At 41.0% G+C, this 10,881-nt stretch overlaps 1 protein-coding gene across 9 annotated transcripts in view; it reads left to right on the forward strand.

The window, feature by feature from the left end:
- ITPR1 (inositol 1,4,5-trisphosphate receptor type 1) overlaps positions 1 to 10,881 on the forward strand; it is a 330,788-nt gene that overhangs the window by 179,238 nt on the left and 140,669 nt on the right. For all 9 annotated transcript variants that reach the window (XM_021069280.1, XM_021069282.1, XM_021069278.1 and 6 more), the window contains 4 exons: positions 4,101 to 4,226; positions 6,756 to 6,956; positions 7,344 to 7,595; positions 10,240 to 10,365. In XM_021069280.1, coding sequence (XP_020924939.1) covers positions 4,101 to 4,226; positions 6,756 to 6,956; positions 7,344 to 7,595; positions 10,240 to 10,365 — 705 coding nt within the window. The remainder of the gene's footprint in view (positions 1 to 4,100; positions 4,227 to 6,755; positions 6,957 to 7,343; positions 7,596 to 10,239; positions 10,366 to 10,881) is intronic.

Genomic DNA, 10,881 nt, shown 5'->3' on the forward strand with positions numbered 1-10,881 from the left:
CAAAAAAAAAAAAAAGAAAAAGAGGAGGAGGAGTCCATTTATTATCCTCATTGTCCCCTTACTTACTTCCTTATCACATTGGATGGGGACAGCTTGGTCTGAACACAGAGGTCCTAGTGGACAGAGCTGTCTCTGCACAGGGGTGTGTGCCATATAGCTTTGTCTATAGTGTTGCTCAGCCAATATAAGACTACTAGTTATTAAATGCATGCAGGAATGGGATTCTCACACTTGGGAAGTCCTCACTTGCCTGCTGACAACCAGTTAAGTTGTTCCCCTTACAAGCTTTGCTCCAGGTCTTGTTTCCTGTTGCTAGATGTTATATCATGTCACCCATTTTTAATGTCATCATTCATCATTGCCTGTGATAGGATTTAGGGAAGTAAGATAGCATTTGCATCCATATGGACTTACAGAGTACTTTCAAAAGCCTTCATTCAAGCTTCTAAAATCCAGTATGGGAGTTCCTGTTCTGGCACAACAGGATTGGCAGCAACTCTGAAGTGCCGGGGTGCAGGTTCTATCCCCAGTCTGGCACAGTGGGTTAAAGAATCTGGTGTTGCTGCACCTGTGGCGTAGGTCCAGATATGGCTTGGATCTGATCCATGGCCCAGGGCCTCCATATGCCTTGGGGCGGCCCAAAAGGAAAAAACAAAAACCAAAACCGAGTATGACAGTCGTCTGGTCCCCACTTGATAGAGACCGAGGCTTAGGAAAGCTTGGAGTCCAAGGACATAGACGCTGGTCTCTTGAGTTGAGCAGGGGCTCCTAGAGATTCACTCTTGAGTTGCCTGAAGAAGGTTCACTGCCTACTCTTTTCAGGGTGCCAGGCACCGTGCTGAGGCCCTTTATGTTACTCACTTATTTAATCCTCAGGACACCCAGATGGGATAGGTGGTACTATTAGTAGCCCCGTTTTAGAGAAAATTGAGGCCAGAGAGGTTTAGTAACTTACCTGGAGGGCCCAGCTGCACAGAGAAGAGTCAGCTCTGCCCAGCTGTGGAGCCGGGGCCTTAGACTGCTGTGCCTTCCACCTTAACCTATATCTCACCTTCATAAGTAACAAACCTTTACCTGCTGCCGTGCACTCCAGGAAGTTCCCAGCAAAGGCCTCTTCCTTAGTTATGGGGAGACTGTGAATCAGATGAGTTAGGCCTTTGACCAGCTGCAAATAAAGTACAAGTTTAATCCTTCCAATGGGTCAAGGATTTAAATAACCTGAAATTAATATAGGTGTGCAAATCATCTAAACTTGGCTGACACTTGGACTAGAACCAGCAAGTTGATTTGCCTCCCTGTGTGTCAAGAATGCAAGGAGAGAGTTTGCTGGCTTTGGCTTTGCCTCATATTATCAGTTTCCTTAATGAGAGCTGTTCATTCACAGAAAAGTGTTAAAGTGATCTCTAGGGAACCAGATTCAGTTGGAATTGGTAGCTCAAAGGGTTGAATGTGTGTGTGTGTGTGTGAGATTTGTTTGGTGTTTGGATGGGTACAGACAGTCGGGTGTATGAGAACAGTGGCAGGATTACTACTAACAGGTCACCTCATGTTCTGTGATGTCTTTGTGATCTTGCTACCCTGTCAAAATCTGCTTCGAAGGCCAGAAGCTTTTTGTCAGCTTGTGTGCTAGCAGATTCCTTTATTAGCTGAAGAAATGAAAGAATGCAGAGGGGCTTAAAGCTGCTGCAGTGTCTGCCCCAAGCCTCTGGTATCCTGAAGGTAGAAGCTCTGCCATGCTCTCTGTAAATGGGAGACAAATGTAATACCCACTGTGTTGTTCTGGGACTTGCTATCAGTGTCCTCAGATCTCCTGCTTTGTTGGTCACACTGGTAGCTCAGATTCCTTCTAGCAGGGTTCTCGACAGATATCTTCTGCTTTCTCACAGGATCACTGTCTAGCCCAAGGTGGGCAAACTGCAGACTCTATGCCTCCATGCCCTCCAGCCCACCACCTATTTTCATACAGCATATGCGCTAAGAATGGGTTTTTGAATAAATTCATTTAAATTTTTAGTGATTTGTGCCTCATGTCCTCTGTTTTTCTTTTTGACCCATAAAGCCTTAACGTATGTGTCTTGGGATCTAAGCAAAAAAAGTTTGCTCACACTTAGTCTAGACCAATACCAGTAGCTAACATTTATTGAGTAATTACTGTTCAAGCTCTTGACATGAATTTTTCTCACTTAATCTTCATAACAACAGTCTGACGTGTGCACTTTTACCAGCTCCATTTTACACATGAGGGAACCAAAAGGTAAGTCACTTGTTCAAGGTCACGTGGCTGGAAAGTGATAGATCTGGCATAAGGTCTGACAGTCTGGTTTCAGGTTTCTCAACAGCTGCTCTCTCTTCTGGCCTCTGAAGTGAGGGAATGTGTGTGAGATGACTTAGGAGACACGTGGGCATTCTCAGTTGTTTTTATCATTTTAAATATTTGCTTGTTTAGAACTGCAAAGTGGCAATAGGTTTTATATCATTGTCCTATCATAGGTGTCTTACTCTTTAGAAATACTGAGTATTGGGGTTTTTTTTTAATTGAAGTGTAATTGTATAGCATTATATAAGTTTCAAGTATACAGAAAAGTGATTCAGTATTTTTACAGATTATACTCTGCCAAAAATTATTACAAGATAAAGTCCATACTTCCCTGTGCTGTGCAGTATATCCTTGTTGCTTATCGAGTAGGCATCTTTATGAAAAGAGAATCTCAAAATGAACCATGTGAAATGCCAGAGACAGATATTATCCTCAGTTTATGAGGAAAACTAAGTCTTTGATTAAATTATGTGCCTGAGGGGACAGGGAAAGGAGTTAAGACAGATGCCTTTAGCCCTGACTTATTAGTATCTGAAGAGATTTCCGCTCTGCATGTTATGTCCTATCAAAAGCTAGTGTGTCCATAGGTAGACAACTTAAAAATGTGTGTCTGAGGGAGTTCCCCATTGTAGCTCAGCTGTAACGAACTTGACTGGTATCCATGAGGATGCAGGTTCAATACCTGGCTTTGCTCAAAGGGTTAAGGCTCTGACTTTGTGAGCTGTGGTATAGGTCACAGATGTGGCTTGGATCTGACATTGCTGTGGCTGTGGTTGTGACCGGCAGCTATAGTTCCAGTTCAACCCCTAGTTTGGGGAACGTCTATGTGTTGTGGGTGTGGCCCTAAAAAGACAAACAAATAAACAAAAATTGTGTCCAAGAGCTGGGGAGATGCGGGCTCACTGCCAGTGTTGAAGTAGCCCCTGCTTGGTTCTCAGTCCATGTTTTCAGAAGTGAGAGGTTCAGAAATTTCAGCCAGTACTAGACAGTGGAATTCCAGAGACTTTCTTCTAGCTTTCCTGCTCTGTTGCCTTTTTCTTTCTTTTTTAAAATTTATTTTATTGAAGTATAATTGATTTACAATGTTGTGTTAATTTCTGCTGTAGAGCACAGTGATTCAGTTATACATACATGTACATTTTTCTTCATATTTTTTTCCATTATGGTTTACCATGGGATATTGAATCTAGTTCCCTGTGCTGTACAGCAGGACCTTGGTGTTTATCCATTCTGTATATGAGTTTGCATCTGCTAGTAGGTTCTTTTTTTTTTTTAAGAAAATTTTATTAATGTGTAGTTGATTTACATGGTTGTAATAATTTCTGCTGAACAACAGAGTGATTCAGTGACACATGTACACACGTCCATTCTTTTTCGAATGTGTTTCTTGCAGAGACCATCACAGAATATTGGGTAGAGTTCCTGATGCTATACTGCAGGTCCCTGTTGGCCAATCATTCCGTATACCACAGTGTCTCTTGCCTGTTTCGCAAATAAAATCTTTTCATTTCCTCCCTCGGCTAGTGGGAGAGAGTCCACTTTTATCCAGGAAACATATACAAGTTACTGGCTCTTCTTCAGGGTCAGCAGGGCAGCCCCTCCTTGTTTTCATACAGCAGGCCCTCAGCAAACACCTCCCCAGCCTCACATTAGTAGGAGGGGCTGGGGGGCGTCATAGGACCTGGCTGCTGGCCAAGAGATCAGTGCTTTGTCCTGTTGACCTTCTCTTGTCAAAGGCAAGCCCTGTTTTCAAACTGTTTTTTGTCTGCCTCCTCCCACGTAGGCCGAAGATACCAAGATGCAGGAGATAATGAGGCTGGCTCATGAGTTTCTGCAGAATTTCTGTGCTGGCAACCAGCAGAATCAAACTTTGCTCCACAAACACATAAACCTGTTTCTCAACCCAGGGGTAAGACTGGAGGCCTGTCTGGAAATCTGTGCTGGGAGGAGGGAGGGGAAACAGGAAGCGCAAAGAACACCTTGTTCATGGGCTGTTGTGGCCACTGGGACGTGCTATGATGCAATATTCATTCCAAGGGGGAACATTTTGATCAACTTCAAGAGGATGTAAATACTCCCTGTCTTTTTAGAGGAAAAAAAAAGGGTGGGAGGAGGGAGGAAGAGGCGGTAGGCAGTAGGGGAAGGTAAGATATACCCCTATTTTTTCTTAACAACATTTCCCATTATATCAAACTCCAGCCATGGAAAAGTGCTAGCTCTCACTGTCCAGCTGCATTCTCTTGAGATCATGTGTGAAGTTTTCTGTGTTTACACAAATACATAATATATCAATGTAAAACATAACAATGTTACATTTTAGTTTGTTAAACATGTTTTTAAAATATCTTACATATGTGTTGCACACTTTTTAAAGAAAAAGGTGGCACACTATACACCTTGGTCTATATTTTGCTTTTTTTTTTTTTCATTTAACACACTGTGGCTATCTTTGAAAGTCGGAGATATAGAAATTTTGCTCATTTGTGTTGATGTCTTCATGGCATTTCATGGAAGGCTATAACTTTTAAAAAACCATTTCCATACCAGTGAACTCTTAGGCAAGGTCTAATTTTTGGCTTTGTAAACAGTATAAAATTTCCTAGTATATGGGGACACATACACACACGTACACAGCCACACACACACACACACAGACACACACTGGTCAGTACTGCTGGAGCTTTCCAGGAAAAGGACTATTGTAGAAAAGGATATTGTAGGCTAATATTTCCTCTATGCCATATTAGGAAAAACGGCAAAGAATGAAAGGGTTAAAGGTCCCTACCTCAGACCAATCATAAAACCCAGTATCTGAGTAATTCTGAGTAAAAAGTAGAAATTTAAGCTTTTAGAAGAGAACCCGACCATATCTTAATGACCTTGTGGAAGATGAAGTTTTCTTACACAGTATGAAGAGAGCACTAATGATAAAGGAAAATACCAATAAATTGGACTTCCTCAAAATTACGAACTTTTATTCATCATATGACACCATTAAGAGCAAGCAAAGGCAGGAGTTCCCATTGTGGCTCAATGATTAAGAACCTGATGTAGCCCCCATGAGGATATGGATTCAATCCCTGGTCTTGCTCAGTGGGTTAAGAATCCAGCATTGCCACAGGCTGCAGTGTAGGTCACAGCTGCATCTCAGATCCAGTGTGGCTGTGGCTGTGGTATAGGCTGGCAGCTGCAGCTCCAATTCAGCCCTAGCCTGAGAACTTGTATATGCTGCAGGTACAGCCATCAAACAAAACAAACAAAAGGAGCAAGCAAAGGCAGACCAAGAAATTGTAGAAGACACAGTTTGCAAGTCCAACAATGAGTTCATACCCAGAATATATATCAGACTCCAGAAAGTCCATAAGGAAAAACACAGCCCACTTTTTACTTTTATTTTTGACCACAATTGCAGCATGTGGATCAAACCTGTGCTGCACTTACAGGCTGTGCCACAGCTGCAGCAATACCAGTTCCTTAACCCGCTGTACCACACAGAAACTTCCCAAGCCCACTTTTTAAAATGGATTAAAAAAACCTTAAAATGGGACACTTTGTAGTAGCGGTTATCTAAATGGCCAGTAAATATGACAAGGCCCTCAACATGATTTGTCATCAGGGAAATGCAAATTAAGTAAGATACGAACAACGAAATAGGACTGCAGTTAAAAGACTGGCATTACTAAGTACAAGGCTGTAGAGTAGCTGCAATGAAAAATGTAAATTAACATCTTTCAAAGCTGTTTGGAAGTTCCTTTTAAGGCCAAACATATTTAAAGTCTGCAGCCCAACACTTATGCCCTTGGTATAAACCCAACAGAAATGTATATATTATGTCGACCATAAGACATTTCGAAGAATGTTGAGAGTGGCACTATTCATTGTATTTGTAATAAGATTAGTATGACTATTTACCCTTAAAATTGGGTACTCCCCCAAATATCCCTCAACAGTAGAACAGATAAACGAATTGTGGTATATTCATGCAGCAGAACATAACATGGCAGTTGACAATGAACAAACTAGTCATATGTGCGACAACATGGGTGGGAAAATTGGAAAAGTAGTGTTGAAGCCAGGTGGAAGAGAATGCATGAGGTTCAAAAACAGGCAAAGCTAATCTGTGGCTTTGGAAATCAAAATGGTACTAAAATTAGGGGGTGAGCATAAAGGAGAACTGTTTTGTTTCTTGGTCTGGCTACTAGAGTTCCCTCTGGAATTCTTTTAGCAGAATACTTAGGATTAGGGTACTGTCTTATGGGTTTACTACACCTGATCGAAAAAGCTTAGTAAAAACGAAGGCAGTGCAGAAGCAAGAATGGAGCAAGAGACTTTCCTGGGTTAAATGCTCTTCTCCCCATGTGTATGGTGGGCTCCCTTTTTCTCCCTTTTGCTCTTCATTTAACCATGTCCTTGTGCCCCTTTCTTGTTCCTGTGCCAGATCCTGGAGGCGGTTACAATGCAGCACATCTTCATGAACAATTTCCAGCTCTGCAGTGAGATCAACGAGAGAGTCGTGCAGCACTTTGTTCACTGCATTGAAACTCACGGTCGAAACGTCCAGTACATCAAGTTCTTGCAGACTATTGTTAAGGCTGAAGGGAAATTCATTAAGAAGTGTCAAGACATGGTCATGGCTGAGGTGACAACTGTCAATTCTCTATACCTTCAACTGGTGTTCCCTAGAAACCTAAGAATTATTTAATCTTTTCTGTGTGAACTTGCACCCTCTCCAGAAGCCATACGAAGGGACAAAAAGTAATTGTGTGCGTGTGTGTGTATGAGTGTGTGACCTTGTGTTTGTGAGCTTAAACTGTAGATAGAGGAAAGAGTCTAGCAATGAAAATCTTTGTTTAATAATATAAATGAGTGAAATGCAGATGAGTTTAGGAATACAGGTGTGACTGGTTTTAGAAGGTCAGTGCCAGCAGAACATCTCTCTATCTCTGAATAGATTATTTTTTTTCATGCCTCCCCCAGCCCTGCAAGGTTGTAATATAAACAGGTTTTGTTCTTTTATGTCTTACAGCTGGTTAATTCAGGAGAGGATGTCCTTGTGTTCTACAATGACAGAGCCTCTTTCCAGACCCTGATCCAGATGATGAGGTCAGAGCGGGACAGGATGGATGAGAACAGCCCTCTCATGTACCACATCCACCTGGTGGAGCTTCTCGCTGTCTGCACAGAAGGCAAGAACGTCTACACAGAGATCAAGTGCAACTCCCTGCTCCCGCTGGATGACATTGTCCGCGTGGTGACTCATGAGGACTGCATCCCTGAAGTAAGTGAATATACCCCCAGAATGGTGGCCTCTTCTCATGTCTCCCCACGTGCTGTGTGGGGCTGTGGCTGGATGGGAGGCTTTCTGGTGCAGACCCAGGTGGAAGCACATGGTTTTGACACTTGTAGCTCATGTTATGCGATTTCCGTTGGCTGCAATAACATCTTCTTGAGCACTGGTGTTATTTGAGAAGAATGACGGGAGAAGTTAATCATTCTGTCTCCTTGAAGAAGAATGGGAAACTTCCACAAGAGGCTTCAGCTCTGAGGGGCTAATAATTCCACATGTTGAGCAAAGAGCATTTGACCTGAATGAACTATTTAAAAAATGCCATAAAGAGTGATTGAGATACAGTTCATACACATGTACATCCTACTCTTAAGTTTATTCTTTAAAATAACTTGTATTATAAAAATCATGAATGATAACTATAAAATATTCAGGCACTATAGGTAATCAGAAAAAGAAAATAATCTACACTTTCACCACCCATAATAAATACCTGCTAGGTTTTTTTTTGTTTGTTTGTTTTTTGTTTTTTGTCTTTTTAGGGCCACACCATGGAGGTCCCCAGGCCAGGGGTCTAATCAGAGCTGTTGCTGCTGGCCTACACCAGAGCCACAGCAACACCAGATCTAAGTGATCTGCGACCTACACCACAGTTCACGGCAACGCCGGATCCTTAACCCACTGAGCAAGGCCAGGAATTGAACCCACAACCTCATGGTTCCTAGTCAGATTCATTTCTGCTATGCTATGACGGGAACTCCCTATTAGGTTCTTGAAGTAAACCCTTCCAGCTTGCATTTTCCCTATTCACATATTTGGCTAGTAACAAAAAAATGGATCATACAGTATATATTTTACCTTTGAGTGTTTTAAAATAGATACCATTAGTTTATATTTTAAACTACATATACACGCATTTCTATATGTAGCATATATTATATGTACTATTTTTTAGATTAATTTTTGAAAAAGTTAATACATTTTGAAAAATTAAGATAATAAAGACCATAAAGGAATAAACTGTGAAAAATCTTCTGTGTCTGTTCCCTATACTCTGCAGAAAATTATTTATTAGGTTCTAGTGTATCCTTTCAGAGTTGTGTGTATAAACACTTGCAAATATATAAACTTTCTTCCCTTGCCCTCCACTTTTGAAACAAAAGGTGGCATTCCACAAACACTCTTCATATCAGTCCATAAAGAGGTCCTGCATTCCTTTTTTATGGTTATATAAATTTTCATTGTACAGATGGACCTCCATGAATTGTATATAATTTTCCTCCATGAATGTTGAACCAGTGTATTATATAATGTGATAATGATAATAAATAAGAAGAAAATAAAAAGATGGCATTTTTCTCACAGTCTGGTCCATACAGTATATTTTCAAACTTTTGGATTCTCATTTATCTGATAGATGAATTTGATTCTTTGCTATGGTTGTAATTTGCATTTCTCTTATTATAGGTAAGGGAGGTATAATAGCTTGGTTTTTTTTAACCCATATTTGTTTGAAATACAACATAAGCATAGAAAAGTACATAGTTGTGAATTACATATCGTAAGGATTATTACCAAGAAAATAGCTTTCTAACTACCACCCAGGTCAGGAAACATGCCACATCTCTCCCCTGTGTCCTTTCCCAGTGCCTTCACTCCCACAAAGGGTGTCTTCTGAGGTAGTGGTGAGGTGACCTTTATGTAATTTTCTTTGTATATCCCTAAACAGTATAATTTAGTTTTCCCCATTTTTAAACTTCTTTTCTGCATCTTCTGTGCCTTTTACAGTTCAGCCATATGGTGTTAAGACTTACCCATCCTGACATGTGCAGCTGTATTCATTTCTTTGTTTTGGAGCATTGCTCTGCATCATTGTCCCACAATATGATTTTCTGTACTTGTGTCGATGCTCATTTGGTTATTTTTGCTTTTTGGCTCTTAGGACCAATATGTCCCACGGGTCCTGGCACACATGTGTACACTTAGCAGTAGAAGGGCTGGGTCAGACAAGGTGCTTTTCTGCCATTCGGCTTGATAATGTAAAGGGGTTTCTCGCAGCCATCCCTCCTCCAGGGCTCTTGTTGCTCCCAAATGTTGCCAATCCTTGGTATTATCAGACCCTTTATAATTCTTTTTCAATCTGGTATGTGTGGAGTGGTTTCAACTTTTATTATCTTAATTACTAACTGAGGTTGAGCCCCTTTCCATATGTTGCCTTTTTGAGATTTGATATTCCTTTAAGTAAATGTCAGATCAAATTTTTTACCTGGTTTTTCTTGGGCATGTCCATCTCACATGCACACATCTGGAGAACTTCTCCCAAATCATGTCATTGAACTCTTGTAATAGTGCTGTTTGGTGAACAGAACTTCTTTTTTTTATACTCTTCAGGAGCCGGAGTGTTTTGTTCCATTCTTTACCTCGAGGTCATGAACATATTCTCTTCCAAAAACTCTGTTTTTGAACTTGATAGCTGTGAATTTTGAAGATGAAAAAAAAATCATAGAAATTAAAGCAGGCAGAGGAAAGTGAAATGACCATCTTGGTCTGCTCTTATCACTGTTAAAATGAGGGAACACTCAGTCCCACATGTACTGAGTTGGTTTTTCAGAAAATTCCGTTTTCTCTCTTCTAGGTGAAAATCGCATACATTAACTTCCTGAATCACTGCTATGTGGATACCGAGGTGGAAATGAAGGAGATTTATACCAGCAATCACATGTGGAAGTTGTTTGAGAATTTTCTTGTTGACATCTGTAGGGTAAGGCTTTCTAGAACTCAGGAGGCAGGGTAAGGGGTGCGTGTGTGTCTGGGTCTCCCTGTGAAGACTTAAGGACAACAGTCACGTAATTTCCATTTGCTGATTCATGGCCCATGGAGGAGGCACCTGGCTCTTACCTTTTCACACTTCACATTTCTTTCGGCCCTTTAGTCTTAGTTGAGAATAGATTTTATTCATCAACCTTCAGGGAAAGTAGGTTATTTCTTGTTTTTATTTCATCCCTTATGGACTGATTTGCAAGTTATAACCTGGGACATATTCAAATCAGATTTATAAAGTATTATTTCACAAGAACTCTCTCCTCAAAGGACAGCTTCCTGAGTCTGAGCATTTACCCCCTACAATCTGGTGTCAAGGACCCTGTGAAGCACTTCACTTACTGTCTGTTGCTTTCCTGACCCAATCATTAGATGAGCTTCAGCTCTCTTGATCTGGCTTTGCACTGAGCTTAGTATTCACTCTAAAGCCATAAGACTGACCTAACAAGGTGCATCA

Source organism: Sus scrofa, chromosome 13, assembly GCF_000003025.6.
Source record: "Sus scrofa isolate TJ Tabasco breed Duroc chromosome 13, Sscrofa11.1, whole genome shotgun sequence".
NCBI lineage: Eukaryota > Metazoa > Chordata > Mammalia > Artiodactyla > Suidae > Sus > Sus scrofa.